The sequence below is a fragment of the Bos indicus genome, chromosome X (genome assembly GCF_029378745.1).
Source record: "Bos indicus isolate NIAB-ARS_2022 breed Sahiwal x Tharparkar chromosome X, NIAB-ARS_B.indTharparkar_mat_pri_1.0, whole genome shotgun sequence".
NCBI lineage: Eukaryota > Metazoa > Chordata > Mammalia > Artiodactyla > Bovidae > Bos > Bos indicus.
In genome coordinates this window covers 8023731-8045766 of record NC_091789.1, presented here as the reverse complement: position 1 = coordinate 8045766, position 22036 = coordinate 8023731, and the positions used below count along the sequence as shown (strand labels likewise).

The 22036-nt window shown below is 36.4% G+C and overlaps 1 protein-coding gene across 16 annotated transcripts in view; it reads left to right on the top strand.

Moving 5' to 3' along the window:
* THOC2 (THO complex subunit 2) overlaps positions 1–22036 on the top strand; it is a 118782-nt gene that overhangs the window by 58360 nt on the left and 38386 nt on the right. For all 16 annotated transcript variants that reach the window (XR_011565149.1, XR_011565148.1, XR_011565151.1 and 13 more), the window contains exons 9-15: positions 3000–3092; positions 5984–6139; positions 6718–6890; positions 8173–8368; positions 18400–18441; positions 18883–19013; positions 19113–19214. Coding sequence is in view for 12 of the 16 variants with exons in the window: in XM_070783631.1 (XP_070639732.1) it covers positions 3000–3092; positions 5984–6139; positions 6718–6890; positions 8173–8368; positions 18400–18441; positions 18883–19013; positions 19113–19214 (893 nt within the window). In the remaining 4 variants the exon portion in view is untranslated. The remainder of the gene's footprint in view (positions 1–2999; positions 3093–5983; positions 6140–6717; positions 6891–8172; positions 8369–18399; positions 18442–18882; positions 19014–19112; positions 19215–22036) is intronic.

Here is a 22036-nt window from a genome sequence, read left to right as displayed (position 1 = left end):
ATAAAATCAACACACAGAAATCCCTTGCATTCCTATACACTAATAATGAGAAAATAGAAAGAGAAATTAAGGAAACAATTCCATTCACCATTGCAACGAAAAGAATAAAATACTTAGGAATATATCTACCTAAAGAAACTAAAGACCTATATGTAGAAAACTATAAAACACTGGTGAAAGAAATCAAAGAGGACACTAATAGATGGAGAAATATACCATGTTCATGGATCGGAAGAATCAATAGAGTGAAAATGAGTATACTACCCAAAGCAATCTATAGATTCAATGCAATCCCTATCAAGCTACCAACAGTATTTTTCACAGAGCTAGAACAAATAATTTCACAATTTGTATGGAAATATGAAAAACCTTGAATAGCCAAAGCAATCTTGAGAAAGAAGAATGGAACTGGAGGAATCAGCCTGCCTGACTTCAGACTCTACTACAAAGCCACAGTCATCAAGACAGTATGGTACTGGCACAAAGACAGGATATAGATCACTGGAACAAAATAGAAAGCCCAGAGATAGATCCATGTACCTATGGACACCTTATCTTTGACAAAGGAGGCAAGAATATACAATGGAGAAAAGACAATCTCTTTAACAAGTGGTGCTGGGAAAACTGATCAACCACTTGTAGAAGAATGGAACAAGAACACCTTCTAATACCACACACAAAAATAAACCCAAAGTAGATTAAAGATCTAAATGTAAGACCAGAAACTATAAAACTCCTAGAGGAGAACATAGGCAAAACACTCTCTGACATAAATCACAGCAGGATCCTCTACGACCCACCTCCCAGAATATTGGAAATAAAAGGAAAAATTAACAAACGGGACCTAATCAATTCCAGAAAAATAAACGACCCAATCAAAAAATAGGCCAAAGAACTAAACAGACATTTTCCCAAAGAAGACATACAGATGGCTAACAAACACATGAAAAGATGCTCAACATCACTCATTATCAGAGAAATGCAAATCAAAACCACAATGAGGTACCATTTCACACTAGTCAGAATGGCTGCTATCCAAAGTCTACAAGCAATAAATGCTGGAGAGGGTGTGGAGAAAAGGGAACCCTCTGACACTGTTGGTGGGAATGCAAACTGGTACAGCCACTATGGAGAACAGTGTGGAGATTCCTTAAGAAACTGGAAATAGAACTGCCTTATGACCCAGCAATCCCACTGCTGGGCATACACACTGAGGAAACCAGAATGGAAAGAGACACGTGTACCCCAATGTTCATCGCAGCACTGTTTATAATAGCCAGGACATGGAAGCAACCTAGATGTCCATCAGCAGATGAATGGATAAGAAAGCAGTGGTACATATACACAATGGAGTATTACTCAGCCATTAAAAAGAATACATTTGAATCAGTTCTAATGAGGTGGATGAAACTGGAGCCTATTATACAGAGTGAAGTAAGCCAGAAAGAAAAACACCAATACAGTGAAAAGTGAAAGTGAAAGTGAAGTCGCTCAGTCGTGCCTGACTCTTTGCGACCCCATGGACTGTAGCCTATCAGGCTCCTCCATCCATGGGATTTTCCAGGCAAGAGTGCTGGAGTGGACTGCTATTTCCTTCTCCAGGGGATCTTCCTGACCCAGGAATCGAACCCAGGTCTCCCGCATTGCAGGCAGATGCTTTACCATCTGAGCCACCATACTAACGCATATATATGGAATTTAGAAAGATGGTAACGATAACCGTGTATGCGAGACAGCAAAAGAGACACAGATGTATAGAACAATCTTTTGGACTCTGTGGGAGAGGGAGAGGGTAGGACTATTTGGGTGAATGGCACTGAAACATGTATAATATCATATAAGAAACAAATTGCCAGTCCAGGTTCGATACAGGATGCTTGGGGCTCATGCACTGGGATGACCCAGAGGGATGGTACAGGAGGGAGGTGGGAGGGGGGTTCAGGAATGGGGAACACATGTATGCCTGTGGCAGATTCATGTTGATGTGTGGCAGAACCAATACAATATTGTAAAGTAATTAGCCTCCAATAAAATAAATTAAAACAAAAGAAGCAGAACATAATGTATTGTCACCATTTGCTTTTTATTTGCATTGGGCCATTTAGTAATTGCCAGTTGTCCTCACTTCATTCTTCTATTCATCTGACCCCAAGCCATTTAAAAATTAAGCGCAAGTCATCTTGATGACAGAGATCCATCTGTTTCTCTGTAGGACCAATAGAGCTGGCCTGGGATTGGTCATTCCTAGTTTTAAAATGTTTGATTATCCATGTGTAATAAATATCGTAGTAGCAGTGTTAATCCCTCAGTGGTGTCCGACTCTTTGCAACCCCATGGGCTGCAGCCAGCCAGGTTCCTCTGTCCATGGGATTCTCCAGGCAAGAATACCAGAGTGGATTGTCATTTCCTCCTCCAGGGGCTCTTCTCAGCCCAGGAATGAAACCTAGGTCTCCTGCATTATTGGCAGATTCTTTACTGTCTGAGCTACCAGGGAAGAAGTACAGACACCCGTTTTGAAGGGGAAGTCAGCTGACAAGCAGATATACTTAGCACAGAACCCAAGAAATACAAGAACTGGGAGAAGAGTATAAAGCAGACACAGATGGTTCCACACTTCCAAATTTGTCAGTCTTGTCTATCTGCAACTCCACTGAGAAGTACTTGAAAAAGCAAGTTAAGAAAACCCACATATAAACAGAAACCCAAAGTATTATGCAGTATAAAATCTCACAAGTTTCAGATTTTATTCAAATATTAGCGTGTGTCCATTTTTGAAACTGTGTTTCTTGTGTTCATCAGTTGTACCAATGTGAAAAGAGATAGTCACATGATTATATTTGTCCTGAATTCGGATGTTATTCATGTTCAGGAAGAGCAATGAAGCTTATTTTTGCCCTAGAGTTATTTGGTCTAATTGTTCTTAATTATTGGTAGATTAAAAAGATAGATTTTAGTTGTACTTTTTGCACTAAATAGAAACTTTTCTTTTGTTTTTCAAGGAACCAAATGGAGAGACTCCTTCATCTTTATACAGAGTTGCAGCCGTACTTCTACAATTTAACCTTATTGATTTAGATGATCTTTATGTACATGTAAGTTAAGTGGGTTGCTAAGAATATTTGGTTATTCATCCCAGGGGTGGGGAAGAGGAGGAGGTAGCCATATAGCACTCCAAGATTGGTTCTAGACTCTCAAGTCTTAATTTTTGAAGCCCTATTACATTATTGCTTTGTGTTTGCTTTTTAAAGTGAATGAATTTAGTTTATTGGAACCATGGAAATGAAATACCTTTTGTCATTGCTACAGAATTCAAGGTGGACTGTGAAGTTAAAGTTCTTAATTGTCATCAAGGCATATGTCATGGAGAGAGAGGCCAAGTTCTAATCAATGTGGTTTTAGACTTCTGTATTATATACGGATTATGGGAAATATGGGATTAACTAAATAGTTCTTCCTTTTCCTCTAAATGTTAATTTTGAGGATTCAGGATGAATTTGGTACTTTTCATGTACTTTTAAAAGATAGCTTCTCTGGTGTTTTTTATTGCAGGATCTAGAGGAATGTGTAGGTGGTTGTGATAGATGACCTCTAGTTTAGCAACAGCTTAGCCTGTCAGTTTGAAAACACTAGGTTTGTAGTATAGAATTTCTTGTTTTATTAGGTTGTGCGTTAGGATATCTATGAACTGTTCAAAACTGACATCATCTTCACTGCCTTTGAAATCATTTTCTAACTTCTAACTTCCTTGCCTGTCATTACATATTATGGTTACAGAGCTGAATGAAATTTCATCAGTCTCTTGGAAGCAGTCATAGTCTAGCAAGGGAGAAAACATTTTGCATTCTATAAGTACTTTATTGGAAATAGTCACATAGTGCTTTGAGGGCTCAAAATAGGTAGTGACCATCTCTGTCATTGAGGGATTTTGAAAGGCTTCTCCAAACTACTGACATTCAACTGGGAACTTGATAGATGAGTAGGTGTTGGCCAGGCTTAAATAGGTGGAAAGCATTGTAGGTAGAATTAACTGAATATAAAGGCAAGAGGTTTGAAAAGATTTAATTATCCCCTTAGGGGAACACTGAGAAGCTCACAGTGGTTGGAGCCTAGGATGATATGTAGGGGAAATGAGGATGGAGAAGTAGACTGGAGGCCAAACTGTGAAGGGCTGTTAGGGGCCATGGTAAGGAGTTTGGATTTTTTTCTTGTTGATAGTAGACAGCCATTCAAGATTTAGTGTAGACAAGGATGTACAAACTGAAAACATGAAAAACTGGTTAGAAAAAGAAGAATCTGAAGACATAAGTATGAGTTTATACAGGCAAATGTAGACTTTTAGAACAAATGGAAAGTACAAAAATGATGATAGATTTATTACTGATATTTTTCAGCTTAATTATAAATATAAGCAGAGTTTAAAAGTATTCCTGTTCAAGTGACAGGGATTTTCAGATGGGATTAAAAACCAGTTTATTGTTTACATGAGACTTCTAAAACCTAAGGGCAAAGAAAGGTTGAAAGTAAAAGGGTGGGAAAATATACCAGGGAAATTATTCTTGTCAGACAGAACAGAGAATCACTTTATAATAATAAAGTTGTTTTTACTAGAAAGACATGATCATTATAACCTTTATATATAGCTAATACCATATTTTCAAAATACACAAGACTAGAAATGGAGAGAACTATAATTAAAAACTTAGAGTTAACCCACTGTAATGGGAGATTTCAGAGGCAATTGAAGTAGACTAGGTAAAAGATGAGAATCTGTGGTAGATATATGATAGGTATATAAGTAGAGCAATAAAAATGGGTTTGATTGGCAGTGGAGAGAATAAGGAATGAGAAAAAGTCTGGCTTACCTCCTTGCACCAGTCCATAATGAGTTTTCTTCCACTCCCCTTTTTTGACTGATGGGATAAAGTCTATAGTATGTAGTTTAATATTTCACTATGTCTCCTTGTGCATGTGCTCAGTCGTGTCCAACTCTTTGCGGCTCCATGGACTAGAGCCCACCAGGCTCCTCTGTCCATGACATTTTCCTGACAAGGATACTGGAGAGGGTTGCCATTTCCTACTCCAGGGGATCTTCCTGACCCAGGGATTGAACCTGCATCTCTTGTGTCTCCTGCATTGGCAGGCAGATTCTTTACCACCGCTCCACCTGGGAAGCCCCTCACTGTGTCTCCTTTTATTATTTACTAATTTTTTAGTTAGTGTTAGATTTATCTATTGAAATAGATTTTGCATTTCTAGGGGCAGGAATAGTGAGCTATCATCATAGTGCCTAGCAAAAATGACTCAATAATGGTTAGTTGGATATGTGTCTATTTATGAAATGTCCATATTAACCATCTTCCACTCATACAAGATGGCTGTACTTGAGATAATTGATCCTTTTTTTCATAATGGAGGGTCAACTATCCACTTGATACTTTTTCTTTTGTAATAAACTAAAAACTAGTTTGTGACTTAAGTCAAATAGGTGTCTAGAAAATGAAAAGTGAGATGTCAAGCTGTTCATAATTTTTTGACTTAAGATTTTTCATTTAGAGGAATCAAATTTGCCCCATTATGTAAATCAATAGTTTACCTCTCCCAGATTGGATCTGTATATAGTATTTTATTTAATTTGGAGTTTGGCCTTTAAAGGGGAAATCTCTGACATTTTTAATTGAACAGGTGCGCATTTTCTTGGATAAACTAATAAATCCAATGGTAGGCACTACTGTTGTAGTATTATATTAATTTAGGACCTCTAACAGAAGAGATGAAACTTTGAATTGCTACCTGAGTTTAAAAAGTGTACAAATTCAGGTATTTAACCTTGTCAGGTTAATATGAAAATTAGGGGGAAGGGAAATTATGGTCATAAATAGACCAGACTTCTTATGTACAGTTTTATCAATTGAGAGTAATGTTTGCTTTTTATATGTGCAAATAGTATTAGCTATTTTATGAAATTTTAATGAACCATTTTTAGCTTCTTCCAGCTGATAATTGCATTATGGATGAACACAAACGAGAAATTGTAGAAGCTAAGCAGATCGTTAGAAAACTTACAATGGTTGTATTGTCTTCTGATAAAATTGACGAGCGAGAGAAAGAAAAGGAAAAAGAAGAGGAGAAAGTGGAGAAGGTATATAATTTATTCTGGTAAATGTTGTCTTCTGGATTTAGAATTATGAAATTCAACTTGTGATGGTTAATCAACTTGTGGAAGAATAATTTCTTAGTTTTGATTGTGATGAAAGCTAGTTTGTGGAATACTAATTTGCAAACATGGTTTTGGCACCTCCCAAATGAGGCTGTCATGTTTTTTCCTATATAAATTGCAGAATGTATTCTAGATAATATCACACATGTATTGACTATATTTGTGCTCTGTGTATAGTGTCTCTCAAGTCCTGAAGGGATTCTCAAAGATGAATTCTAGTTTCCTGTGGCACAGTAGAACCTTAAGTAGAACTGAATTTAATTCTAAGTCTGTAAACTGTTGTTTTGTCTGCTAAATGAAAAAGCAGATCCTGTTATTCCTTTTTTCAGTCACTAAAAAACTTGATTGTGCTTTCCAGAAAATACTGTTGAATTTGCCATGAATGGAAACTGTTGTTGACATACATTGTGTTATTTGGCTTAGTTTTTTAAATGAAAAATATTTAAATATTTATTGGTGTCTGTATTCTGAGTATTTTTGCTATAATTGTTCCATTTTAGCCACCTGACAACCAAAAACTTGGTTTGTTGGAAGCCTTGTTAAAGATTGGTGATTGGCAGCATGCGCAGAGCATTATGGATCAGATGCCTCCATACTATGCAGCTTCACATAAACTAATAGCCCTTGCTATTTGCAAGCTGATTCATATAACTATTGAGCCTCTCTATCGAAGGTATGTTACCATATGGTTTACTAATTGAGGTAGAAAGAGTTTAGGACTACAAAATAAAAGCTGCATATTTACCTTGTCTCCTTCAATCAAGCATATATTTTAATTCAGTCAAGCATATATTTTATTTTATTTATTTATTTTTTTTCAATCAAGCATATGTTTTAAATTGTTTTATCAGAAGATAACAGATGTTCACAGAGCGTATCCTTCTGGCAGGTATTAATCAGTGACTTGTCTCGTATCACCTACACCAGGCAGAATTTGTGCTGCAGTGTAGTCTAAAAACTACATGTTAGATTTCTAGTTTGGATTTGCTCCGCTGAGAGTGAAAACTCCATTCTTCTGTTTTTGACTTTTCCTTCTCTCTCGGGGAGGAGAAAATTCCTAAAGTTTTTACCTAGTGTAATTTTCCTCTATCTTGGGTTGAGTGGCTCTGAGTGAGGTCTGTGCCACTCTGCTTGCCTTGTCTCTTCTGGCATATAGGCTGCTCTTCTGGAAATTGCTAGTGCAGCCTCTCTCATCATCCCTGGTTACTGTGTCAACCAGTCCTCTAGCCCTCAACCTACTTGTAGGATACTTAGGAGCAGTACTGGCAGCAGTGCTGGCTTCAGCCCCACAGATCAGAGCCTGCCCCCAAAGCCCCAGCTTTGTGACTCGTGCATAGCTGCTGGCTGCTGCCTTGAGTGCCAGCTGGGCTGTGGACCGTGAAGGCTCTTCTTCAGAGAGTGACCCCTGTGACTCCACAGCGGGACACCTGCTCAGCAGGTGAGAACTCTGGGCATGCTGTCCTTTTAGCGTGACATACCCTCTTTCATGATGCTGCTCACCTACCTCACACTCAGTCTAGGTAGTGGAAGTCAGGTTGAGAAATGTTTATTGACTTGAATCAGTGATGTTATCTCCATATTTTTCTCTTTCATCTTTGTGTCTCTGAGGTCCATCCCTTGTTCCCCATTCCCATATCCAAATTCCTGATCCTGACCAAATTTAATTAAAAACCAAGTTCATGTGATGTATGAATATGTTACCTGTTACATGGAACCTACACTACTCTAATTTCCTTTTCTTATGCAGTTAATTTGAAACGGTCTCCTAAGCTCTGAGTTTTTTCAAATGAGTATTGTTTTTGTCTTTTTCTACCAATTAAATGATGTGGTATAATGAAGTTAAGCACAAATGAAATAGAAGAAGCAAATATGAGTAAGAAAAGTTTTATAATATGACTGTGTTAACTTAAAATGGAGCATTGCATAGTATATATACATTTTTCTTCTTTTTGTAGAGTTGGCGTTCCTAAAGGTGCTAAAGGCTCACCTGTTAGTGCTTTGCAAAATAAGAGAGCACCAAAACAAGCAGAGAGCTTTGAAGATTTGAGGAGAGACGTCTTCAATATGTTCTGTTACCTTGGTCCCCACCTTTCTCACGATCCCATTTTATTCGCAAAAGTGGTGCGGATAGGCAAGTCATTTATGAAGGAGGTTAGTAAGTTTTTTTTCTTTTGAGCAGAAAGCTAAATTATAGAATGAAAATGTTCTGAGTATATTTGTGTTATGTGTATCTCTAGAAATACAAAGAAAGTAAACTTAAGAAAATGTTATGCTGAGTAAGATTTGGACAAAGTCAATGTGTCCCAACCATTTATATATAAAAACTTAAATCCAGTCAAGCCCTCCAGATAGAAAAATACGGTTTGGACATGTGATTGCTTTTTGAATCCTCTTATAATTGTGGTTATTTGAACATTCTTTCCTCTTGCTTTTCTTCTGCTCATTTACTTTATTGGCTGCAGTTTTGAATCATTGCCATTATTTGTGTGAAGTCCCTTTAGCCTCGGACTTCAGACTGTTCAGGATCCATTCTTTTTTTTTTAGTAAACTTTTTATTGAAGTAAAACATGGTACAGAAAGCACACAAACCATAATTGTATAGCTCAGTGGCTTTTTCCAAACTAAATAGCCATGTGTCTACCACTTAGATCAAGAGATAGAACAGTACTAACACTTGAGAGTTTTCCTTAGATGCTCTCCTAATCACTACTCCAAGGGAAACTGTTATTATTTTATTGATGTGGAGTTGGTTTACAATATTATATTAATTTCAGATGTATAGCAAAGTGGTGTGGCTATACATATGTATGTATATATCTTTATACCATTTTTTTATTCTTTCCCATTATAGTTTATTAAAAAGATACTGAATATAGTTCCCTGTGAGATACAGTAAATCCTTATCTATTTTATATATGGTAGTGTGCATCTGTTCATCTTTGCTCCCAATTTATTTTATGTCTGTGAGTCTATTTCTGTTTTGTAAATAAGTTCATTTATATCATCTTTTCAGATTCCTCATAAAGTGATCTATATTTGTCTTCCTCTGACTTACTTCACTTTGTATGGTAATCTCAAGGTCCATCCATTTTGTGGCAGATGGCATTGTTTCATTCTTTTTTATGGCTGAGTAATATTCCATTGTGTGTGTGTGTGTGTGTGTGTGTGTGTGTGTGTGTGTGTGTCTCTGTATGTGTCCATGTACATACACAGATACACAGACCCACATATTTTTCTCCATTCGTTCTTGATGAACACTTAGGTTGCTTCTGTGTCTTGGCTTATTATTATATTTTAAAGTTAGCTTTGAGTTATAATTTATATACAGTAAACCTCACCAACTTTAAGTATGCAATTTGATGAATTTTGACAGATGTATATAGTTGTATGTCTACCACCACAATCACGATATAGGATATTTTCATCATCCCAGCAAGTTCCTCTTGCCTCTTTGCCATCATTTCCCTCCCTTCATTGCTGGTTCCTGACAACCGCTGGTAGGCTTTCTGTCACTGTGCTTTTGCTTTTTCTAGAGTTTGACATAAACGGACTTGTATAGAATGTACTCTTTTCTGTCTGGTTTCCTCCACCTTTAGTGCTTCTGAGATTCATCTCAGTTGTTGTATGTGTCAGGAGTTCTTTATTGCTGTGTAACATTTCATTATATACACATACGAGAGTTTATTTGTTTGCTAGTTGATGAGCATTTGAGTTGTTTCTAATTAGAGGCTATTGTAAATAAAGCTGCTATGGATATTCTTCTACAAGTCTTTTTTCTGGGGGAGTGTATATTTTTGTTTCCCCAGGATTGGGATTGCTGGGCCATATGGGTAAGTGTATGTTTAACTTTTTGTCAAACTTTTCCAACACGTGTGTACCATTTTGCACTCCTGGGAACATTGTATATGACTTCCTAATGCTCCACATCCTCATCAACATTTGGTATTGTCAGTCTTTTAAATACTAGTCATTCTAATGGGTGTGTAGTGCTATCTTTTGTGTTGTAATTTATGTTTCACTGATAAAGTGATGTTGACCATCTTCTTATGTTCATACTTGCCATTTATAATCACCTTTATTGAAATGTCTATTCAAATCTCTTGCCCATTTTAAATTCAGTTGTCCTTTATTCTCAGTCCGATTTGCCTTGTCATTTTGTTTACTGTCTTTTGAAAAGCAAAAGTTTAAAATTTTGATTAATTCCAATTTAATAGCACTTCTCTTTTATAGTTTGTGCTTTGTGTTCTAAGAGGTCTTTGCCTAACCAAGGTCTTAAAGAATGCGTGATTTCTTTTCAGTTGTAAAGCAGTGTAACCAAAAAACTCTAGAAATCTGGAAATTGTTACAAGCATAAATGTGGTTTTCTCCAGTGTTTGGTGATTGCACCTAATTTTTAATTTTTGACAACAGTAACTGCATAGAAAATTAACAACTCTTGTGTTTTAATCACTTGACACCTATTTCATTTAGCTTTAGATACTTAGCTGGTAGATAATTTTTTTAAATATTAACAAATTTATATTGTACAAAGGTATGCTAAAGAAATCTGCTAAGTAGTTCATTACTATACATGATATTTATTATATAGCATATATTCATATAAGAGAACTATAACAGTGTTTCATTATGTTGATCTTATAGTCTGAAAAGGATGAGACATGTTAACTAGTGCTTGTTCAAAGAACACGGGTTGTGTTTCCCCAGTGTGTAATACTGAGAAGCATGTAAAGTCAATTTGTCCCATTACTGGTGATGTTAGCATTAATCACTTGGTTAAAGTGATGGCTGCCAGGTTTCTCCAGTGTATAGTTACTCTTTTTCCCTTTGTTGTTAATATGTATCCTGTGGGGAGATACTTTGAGACAATGTAGACAGCCTCTGAGACAATGTAGACAGCCTCTTTCTCATCTTACTTTCACCCACTAATGTTATTCTTTTTCATTGAAAATCTTAATGTTCAGATGTCTTGTTCTGAAATTCTTTCTCTGGCTATGAGTATCATAAACTTGTAAGCAGGAGCTCAAACATCAAACTTTCGGAAGTCCCATATGTAGACATATGTATAAACATATATAGATACAATATTGTTAAGATACACAGGTGCTAAAACTCTTCCACTCCGCCATCTCCATTGTAGCCCTCATTTGTCTTCATTCTATCACAGTTGTGCCTGGTGCCTGGCCCCTAACTCCAGTCTCTATTTTTGCAGAGGTAGAAAGGCAGAAGGGAAGGTGAAAAAGTTTATTTTGATCCCAGTGTGGAAAGAAATCTATCTTCTCTCATTTCTAAGGTTGTGGTAGGAAAAGTGCATCTTTCCAATGATCTGACTTAGCATTTTGGTTCATTTTTTTACCCTAAAAATATTTCACTATAACAAATCATTATGTGTTTATAGGTTTAAAAGACTTTAGTTGCCTAGCTTGAAATTTAACCATGGTGTTTTTTTCTTCTTTTTTTTTAATGTTCCTTCTAAAGGGGGAATATGGGGCTTCCCAGGTAGCTCAGCTGGTAAAGAATCTGCCTGCAATGCAGGAGATTCTGGTTCAATTCCTGGGTCAGTAAGTTCCCCTGGAGAAGTGATAGGCTACCCAGTCCAGTATTCTTGGGCTTCCCTGGTGGCTCAGACAGTAAAGAATCTGCCTGCAATGTGGGAGACCTGGGTTTGATCCCTGGGTTGGGAAGATCCCCTAGAGGAGGGCATGGCAACCCACTCCAGTATTCTTGCCCAGAGAATCCCCATGGATAGAGGAGCCTGGCTGGCTACAGTCCATGGAGTCACAAAGAGTGACATGACTGAGCGACTTCTCTGTAGTCTGGAATAGGGAGTGAATGAGCTCCGTGAGGCTGAGTACAGCCATCATATAGGGGACCTCTGTTTTGTCTTCTGAGACAGATTACACATTGTATACTAGGCATGCACAGCTAAGTGGGTATCCAGCTCCCTTGGACTTTGATTCCCTAGTCTGAGCTCAGTTCCTTTGAGAGACAGCAAGCCTTAGCACCCAGAGTCCTGCTGGGCTGCTACTCAGAAGGGTTTTTCCTCAGGCTACTTACTTACCTTGTAGGTCTTGTTGCCTAAAGGATTTTATTTACTTACCTTCCTTGCTCAGTACTGTTTCTGGGGATTGGGTTAAGGGCAGGCACCATACCACATTGACTGTAGTTTAGAATCTTTGTGTGTGTTTGTGTTTGCATCCCCTTAAAATTAACAGCATAATTTGCTCTTTTCTTGCTTGGTTGGTGGTGATTTGGGGACATTAAAAAAAAAGTAAACTATACTTTGTTTATTGCATTAGGGATCGGGGAAGAGAAATTCTGTTTATGTTTCACTCTGTTATCTTAATTCAGTTGTCTGACTAGTTTCTTTATTTGACTGTTTCTTATGTTGGACTTTGGTAAAAAAAAGCCAAAGGAAAGGAAAATGAGGTCACTCAGTTGTGTCTGACTCTGCGACCCCATGGACTGTAGCCTACCAGACTCCTCTGTCCATGGGATTTTCCAGGCAAGAGTACTGGAGTGGGTTGCCATTTCCTTCTCCAAAATGCTCTAAATTGATTCACAGATAAAGTTTATAGAGAAACCTGGAGTCAAAGGGTCAGGTTGGGTACTATTGGGTTGGCCAAGAAGTTTGTTTCAGTTTTTCAGTGAGATGTTCTAGAAAAACCCAAATGAACCTTTTGGCTAACCCAGTAGGTGATAGTAGGAAGTTGTGATAATGATAATTGGGGTAATGTGGAAGAATGTCCTTATTCTTAGGAGATGCACACTGAAGTTTTTTGAGATCATGTCTGCAACTTTTTTGGTTAAGAGAAAAAAAGGCAAATGTTAATTGTTGAATGTACATAGGAGCTATATAGATGTTCATGGATAGCATACATTGATTCAACTTTTATGTAAGCTTAGACGTTTTCATAATAAAAATTTGGGTTACTAGGGGGAGACTGTACCTTAATACCATTCATCCTTAAACTGGTTCTAGTTTATGAAGCAGCTACTTTAGAATCTTGACTTGATATTTATTGTTTTTCGTTAGCTATTAGGGGAGGGAGAGTCATTTTTCTAAGCCAGAGATGGGTGGTAATTATATTTGTCTTGTCTAGCTCCTGGGGTTGCAGTGTGAATCAAATGAGATATGTCATCTCACACGCTAGTAAAGTAATGCTCAAAATTCTCCAAGCCAGGCTTCAGCAATACGTGAACCGTGAACTTCCACATGTTCAAGCTGGTTTTAGAAAAGGCAGAGGAAGCAGAGATCAAATTGCCAACACCCGCTGGATCATGGAAAAAGCAAGAGAGTTCCAGAAAAACATCTATTTCTGCTTTATTGACTATGCCAAAGCCTTTGACTGTGTGGATCACAATAAACAGTGGAAAATTCTTCAAGAGATGGGAATACCAGACCATATGACCTGCCTCTTGAGAAATCTGTGTGCAGGTCAGGAAGCAACAGTTGGAACTAGACATGGAACAACAGACTGGTTCCAAATAGGAAAAGGAGTATGTCAAGGCTGTATATTGTCACCCTAATTATTTAACTTATATGCAGAGTACATCATGAGAAACACTGGGCTGGAAGAAGCACAAGCTGGAATCAAGATTTCTGGGAGAAATATCGATAACATCAGATATGCAGATGACACCACCCTTATGGCAGAAAGTGAAGAAGAACCTAAAGAGCCTCTTGATGAACATGAATGTGAAAAAGTTGGCTTAAAGCTCAACATTCAGAAAACGAAGATCATGGCATCCGGTCCCATCACTTCATGGGAAATAGATGGGGAAACAGTAGAAACAGTGGCAGACTTTATTTTCCTGGGCTCCAAAATCACTGCAGATGGTGACTGCAGCCATGGAATTAAAAGATGCTTACTCCTTGGGAGGAAAGTTATGACCAACCTATACAGCATATTAAGAAGCAGAGATATTACTTTGCCAACAAAGTCTAGTCAAGGCTATGGTTTTTCCAGTAGTCATGTATGGATGTGAGAGTTGGACTATAAAGATAGCTGAGCGCTGAAGAATTGATGCTTTTGAACTGTGGTGTTGGAGAAGACTCTTGAGAGTCCCTTGGACTTCAAGGAGATCCAGTCATTTCATGCTAAAGGAGATCAGTCCTGGGTGTTCATTGGAAGGACTGATGTTGAAGCTGAAACTCAATTCTTTGGCCACCTGATGCAAAGAGCTGACTCATTGGAAAAGACCCTGATGCTGGGAAAGATTGAGGGCAGGAGGAGAAGGGGACGACAGAGGATGAGATGGTTGGATAGCATCACCAGGTCAATGGACATGGGTTTGGGTGGACTCCGGGAGTTGGTGATGAACAGGGAGGACTGTGCTGCGGTTCATGGGGTCGCAAAGAGTTGGACACGACTGAGCAACTGAAGTGAACTGAACTGAAACATTAATTAGATTCTAATAATTAGGTATTCAATTTTAGAGTTAAAAATAGTTGTCATGAATTTTTAAGATCATAATAAGTTATCACTTATGTCAGCTATTGCTACACTGTCTTTGGTGAATTTTGAAAGTGTTAAATATAGTTTAATCTATTTCTGTCTTTAAATATAAGATGCCACTTTAAAGTAGCAGTTTCATTTCCCTCAGGAGCAGATTTTATATGGGAATGCTTTTAGCTTCTTTACATTGTAGTATTAAATGTTTTTCCCCCCTCATTGTTGATTTGTTATAAATAATCAAAGAATTTTTTTCAAATAAAGGACATTTTTGTTGCTGGGTTTTAATGAACTTGTTAAGGGTAGTTATGGACGTGTGTCCATTTAAAAATAGAAACAAATTTTGTAAACTATTTTAAAAACAATCAGAACTTTTCATTATAATTCTTATTGTCCAAATGGACACAGACACCGCTCTCATTGGCAATCTAGAATTGGAGCATAAGTTTGATCTACAATACCCTTGCTGTTTAATGAGTCTGAGCAGGGAAAAACTGTTAGAATGTTTATATATGTATTATCCCCTATAATAATTAGTTTGAACTGAAGTCATTTTAGGTATTAATATCTGTGGCAATTCTAAACAAGGTATAGAATCATAGTAATAAATTACTATGTAACAAATTACAAATAGGATCTTAATTTTTCCCATTAGTTATGTTTTTTACCTGGGAGGGGTATGTAAACATACAAGGAGAGGCAGACATTTAAATCTATTAGTAGGCAAATGGAGACTCTTATGTACAAACAGTGTAATTTTAAAAACTATGTTTTATACAAGAAAAGAAAGTAGAATTTTTAGTGTGGACCACATGCATGCAGTAAACAAACACTTGATTTAACTCTTGTAACTCCGCTCTGTTTCCTGAAATTGAACCTCAGTGTTTAGTTTCAGAAAAGATAATTCCAAGTGTGTAAAAGAGAGGTAACATTTAAAAATTACCCTGGGATAAAAACTGAGCCAGCGCTTATGTCATCTTGTGTGTGGGTGACCATATTAGACATTCCTCGGCATCTTCGTAGAGGTTTGTCTTGACTGAAAAAGAAATGTGGTGGAAGATAGTACTTTTCATTTAGTATCCTACCCTGTGATTTCATAAATGATGTAGTATCAAAGTTAAGGGATTATTTCTAACTAAGTGTTTTGTAAAGTCTTTAAGAATTTCTGATTGAAAGTTAAAAAGACTTTGAACCAAAACACTGAAAGACGATTCAGTTATCTCTTCTCCAGGCTTGATAAACTCAGGTTCCCATTACTTTTAATTTATAGGTTATATTTTCCTATTTTAAGTTACTGTGATGAGTCTCTATCAAAAGGTTTTCTCATAGAGTATTTTAAGACAAATCTGAAGTTCTTAGCCCATTCCATGGAACATAGTACTCAGTGAATGATAGCTAATAAGAACAAGAAAAATAAGGATGTTGAAAATAATGCCATGACTTATTTAAATGTAGCTTTGAATTCTAATCTAGGCTTAAATTTAAGTATTTTTCATTTTTTCCCTTTTCTGAGATAAAGTATACTCCAGTATGCTACTACTTTAGTATTTGAAACATTCATGAGTAAAAAGTACTAAAAATAGTACATTAGTAATAAAAAAAGTAATTTATCTAGTTATATCTACGACTTTCCCCAACCTTTATTTTTCAACTCTCCAAAAGCCGCTTCTTGATGAACCTATTTTTTTTTGTATGTGGGGGGGGGCTGTGTGCTCAGTACTGTTATGTAGCCCTGACAGCTACTCTGTCATTGTAGGGCAAGAATGAAACCTGCTTGGGGTCATTTATAGCTGATGGTCTGTGTAGACATAATTGTGTGTGCTCAATTTTATTCAGACTTAAAAATTCAGTTCCTAATAGTACATTGGTAAGCCTAGTTTTGGTCTTAAAGAGATCTTCAAAGAACTATCTTTGTCAGTTCCTCAAAGATAGAAACTTTCTCCTGCTCGTCTTTGAATTCCCAGTGCCTGGAACATAGTAAACAAATGCAAGAATGATTATCTTTTGTCCACCCCCATCCTTTCTCCCACTTCTGCCTGACCATTCAATAAAGCTTTTAGTATTCTTTTGTGGGAATGGAGAGTTTTGTATGTGCTCTGAATTAAAAAGCATATTAAGTTAAACTAAAGGAAACAAGGAAGTGGAATGTGTAAAGAAAATCACTTTTACCTATGTGTCTATCTTGATATTTTTTTGTTCATCTTTATTATAACTAGCCTTTGATAGAAACATTTTCTTACTGTTCTTGTAGATAGTTCCATTGTGCTTTCCATATTTCTTTCTCTCTTTCAAATTTTCCTGTTTGTGAAATCCAGAGAATTGATACATAGACATTAAAAACTAATGAAAGTATCTAGTAAGGGAATTAGGACAGCTTAATAACTAGGAAAATGTCTTATTAGTATGGAGAAAACTGCATGTAGCTTTTTTAGGTTCATTTGAATTGTAGTATACTGAACTGAACTGATGCTAGGAAAAGAGTAACTTAACTGCCTTTATCCCCAACACAATACACTGTAAACCTAATTCTTCCAGTTATGACATACCCTTATTTCTGCCTCCCAGGGTACACCCAGTATGCCATGAAGATTACCCCCCTCCTCCCAACAAAATAAAAGCAACTGTCTAGTTTGTTTTCTGCCAAGCCACTTCTTCATAACCAGACTCCTTATTTGCTGACCAGGATATATGTTGATGCCTAAATTGTTTCTGTGAAAGGGAGCCATATTTTTTACCCTGCCAATTTAAAAAAATGTGATTGTTTGTTTTCCTGTTAAAGTAATATGACTGTCCCTGAGTTAGTCTTATGTGAAAATGTTGCATGGAAGTTAGATTTCCCTGTAGTAACACCCATTAAATTACTCAATCATGAAAACACACATGCACAAAATATACTTATCTACCAATAAAGTATGTGAGCTGCTTATTTGCTTTCCCCCTTCTCACACTGGATATTGAGCTAAATCCTTTCCAGAAATCTCGATTGTCCTTGAGTATCAGTTCTTCAGCTGTCCTTTTGGCCTTTGCACACTCCCCACAACACTCCATCTGAATATTCACACACAAATGTTATGATTTCATTTTGAATGAATAGGCAGCATTGTCAGACATGGCACTTCAGCAGCCCACCTGCAAATCCCTGATAAAATAAGGACCCAGGCCATTTTGTTCAAGTCTGTTTAAGTTAGGAAGTGGTTTGGTCTTTGTCAGCAATGTTAGTAATATTTTTGGGCTTATTTCTTGGTGAGGATTAAGTAGTGGTGAATTAAAATGTAGCTTTAAATTTTCTTTGCGTTTATTTTTTGTTGTTATTGCTTTGGTGTTAGATTTTACCAATTCTGAGGGAGAAAACTAGAATGTCTGGAGGGAGAATTGTAAATGCATTATAACCAAATTGAGCTTGCTACAATTTTATAATAAATATTCAGATCAGTTTTAGGATGTGGTAGGTGTGTGATAATGAGGTTGAGGAAAGAATTGGCTTATAAATCTGGCATTTAAAATTCATGAATGTTACAAATTATTTGAAGGTTAGAAATATAGATAAGAATTTAAAATGTTAATTTGTAATAATGGCTATATGTAAAATCTACATGTGTGTAACAAGTTAGGAAAGAATTCAAAACCACATGCAAGTTGATTGTTTTTTGAATTAGAAATGAAGTTGCAACAGCATAATCTTAATCTTTTTGCATTTTATTTATAGTTTTTTTTTTTTTTTAATTTTAGTTTCAGTCTGATGGAAGCAAACAAGAAGATAAAGAAAAAACGGTAAGAGACTAGAAAAGTCCAATGTGTCTAATGTTTGTCTAGGTACAGCATACAGTGAATTTTACTGTGAACAAGCTTTAATCACCTATGCGAATAACTATTTTATACTTGTACATGTTGAATATAGCTTTTGGCTTATCATACAAAGTATCTTTTAAGATTGACAGCTTCCTGTTTTTGAGGATTGCCTTGTTCAAGAAAGGAAAAGGGATAAAAAGTCCCTTATTCTTGCTACACCTTTCCTTCCCTCACCTCATTTGCTTTCTTAGATAGAGAAACACAAATACATTGTGAAAAGTACAGTGATAATGTGGGGAATTAGATATGGTGTGTTATGAAGTCAAAGAATGGCAATTTTTCCAAGGCTCACATAAATTTGTTTTGGGGGGAGGGATTAATATGCACCTCTTACTGAAATAATTTTTCTTCCCTTCTTCTTAGGAAGTTATCCTTAGCTGTTTGCTTAGCATTACTGACCAGGTATTACTTCCATCTCTTTCTTTGATGGACTGCAATGCTTGTATGTCTGAGGAACTATGGGGAATGTTTAAAACATTTCCATATCAGCATAGGTAAATATATAATATTTTGTATTTTTAGTTAAACAGTTCTAGTGCACTAACCTTGAAATGTTTAACTTTTCATAATTCTTCATCTCATCATTTTTAAAGATATCGTCTGTATGGCCAGTGGAAGAATGAAACTTACAACAGTCATCCACTTTTAGTAAAAGTTAAAGCTCAAACAATAGACAGAGCCAAATATATCATGAAGTAAGTTTTAATTTATTTTTCTTCTTAATATCTGATTTACTTTCTTTCAGCCGGCTTGTCTGAGTTTCAGTTTTGAGGATGCCCAGGAGTATTTACTAATGGTATAGCTGATTATATACTTCCCATAGAGTGACTACCAATTTTTGTGGTTTTTAGCTTGTTTTGACTATAATATTAGCTTTTGTAGGTGTCATTTTGCAAAGCTACAAACTCTATAAAAATCCTTTATAGGATGAATTATAGGATTTTTTTTAAAGGAGGGCATACTGTGGCCTTTGCTCAATTTGGGTAATACATCCAATGGCTTATACAAGATAGTCAAAGTTCTAGGAATTTCTGCTAGCATTTTTCCCCCCTTTTTGGAAGATCTAGTAGAGTCATGCAGAACTGTCTCCTTAGGGACTCAACTTTTGAAACATTTCCATTTTTTAAATTTGTGTGCTTTATTTTCATGTCACTAAAAACATGAGTGATGTTATTCCTAATTCCTAGTAAACTGAAGTTTAATTATGAAAATTGTATACTTCAAATCAGTACTGGTTTAGATACTAATTACACTGCTGCATTGCAAGGATTTTCAGCAAGGCTGTTTTTTGTCATTTCTTTTACATTAGAGCAGTGGTATGGTTATTCTAATTAGAAGTAGTGCATTTTAGTTTAACTAGATTAAACAGTATGCAGTGAGACTTTCTTTGCCTAGTGATATTATCCTAGGTTGCAGTCTACTAGGGAAACACGCGTGTGCACAATCACAGTCTGGTTTAATAGATGGCTGTTACACAGCATGTATAAAGTTCTCTGGGACAATTGAGAAGAGAACAAATTATTCCACCTCATGGAAGTTAGGAAAGGAAGGCATGTTAAGAGGTGATATAAGAACTGCTCCTTCCGAAAGAGTTCCACTTTTAAGAATTCCCCAAGTAGGGTTTCTAGCTTAATAATAGCTAATATTTATGAAGCCATTACTATATGTGATGGACACTGAACTAAGTGCTTTATATGGATTATTTAATGATGTATTAAATACTGAATCTGTCTCTTCCACTCTCTACCCCCGCTTACTTAGTTCTTTCAGCTGGAGTATTATAGTGCCTTGTATTATTCTCTTTCTTCAAAATCCTTTGGTGACTAACCATTGCCTGCAGGTTATATGTCAAACTTCATGGCATGGTGATATAAGAGCACCTCCATGATCTGTCTCTCACTATTTCCATCCTCATTTCCTGTCACTTTTACCTCTAGCTGTACTGAGCCCCACGTATGTTTCCCTGAATGTGCTATGGTCTCCTTTTTCTTTGCATATATTTTTTCTTTTGTTCATACAGATTTTCCCTTACCTCTTTTCCTCTCTCCATCTGGTGACCTCACCCTTGGATGGTGGGCTCCAGTGTCACCTCTGTGAAGCCTTCCATTGCATATACCACCAAGCAAAATTGATTTTTTAAAAATTTAATTAATTTTTGGGGCGCTGGGTCTTTATTGCTGCGTGTGGGCTTTCTCTAGTTGCGGTGCGCGGGCTTCTCATTGCAGTGGCTTCTCTTGTTGCAGAGCACGGGCTCTAGGGTGTGCAGGCTCAGTAGTTGTGGTGCATGGGCTTAGTTGCTCCTCGGCATGTGGAATCTTCCCGGAGCAGGGATCGAACCGTGTCCCCTGCATTGGCAGGCGGATTCTTAACAACTGGACCACCAGGGAAGTCCGATGATTGTTCTTTATTTGTGCCGCCACTATTAAATATGCGTATAAATACTATCATACTGCTTATGTATATTGCTATGATTATTTTTCTTTTTAAAATTATCTAATTTTTTTTACTAGTTTATACATTCACATGTTTTAAATTTTAGTAGATATGAAAAAGTAGACAGTAAAAAGTCTCTCACCCTGTCCACTCAGTTCCCCCAAGGGAAAAAATGTGGCCACTGTTTACTTTCTTATTTATCATTTGATATTTTTATGTATATGCAAATAGATACAAATATATTATTCCCTCTCTTTTTATACTATTGATAGTGTATAATAAGTAATGTTCTATAAGTTGCTCTAATTGTTTATGAAAAAAAATTTTTTTTAAATTGTTTTAAATCTACCTCCCCAGCTGAACTGAGCTTGAGAGCAGGAACTGTTACACATCTTTGTATTTCTAGTGATTAGCACTCTGCCCATCATAGAATACATTAATATGAATTAATGAATAAGTAAATTAATATACATGTTTATCACAGAACAATATGTGCAGAATTTTTCATGTATTTGGATTTTTTTTGTTAGCTGTAACTGTTACACTAGCCTTGAACAGTATGATTTTAGTATTCATTGAATTTTTTGAGAATGAAATCATTAATTTATTACTTGAGAATTTCACCAGTTTTGATTACTGTTTAAAACATGAATTTTCTATAGGACATCCAGTAATTCATTCCACAGATGCTCATTGATTGTGTTCCATATGCGAAGCACCATAGTTGCTTGAGGGGAAGACATAATCAAGAGAATATTCCTTTTATTATAATTTTTTTTTTGGTGGAGGGAGGAAGCAGAAAGAAATGAAATAAAAAAATGGGAAAGAAATGGCTGTTTTTGTCAAGTAGGAGGGCTACCTGAAATAGTAGGGTTAGAAGTAAGGGCAGGTGGTGGTAAGCTTGAAAGTGGAACAGAGTACAGCCAAAGTTTAAAACTGATGAGTCATTCTTTTCTATGGGAAAAAAAGAAACTGGGCATAGAGAATGGGAAAGGGAAGCAGTTGATAAAATAATTTTGATTAATGTATCAGTTTTGTCTTAAGTTTTTAAAGATAATTATAGTTTGTCACTTCCAGAATGGTC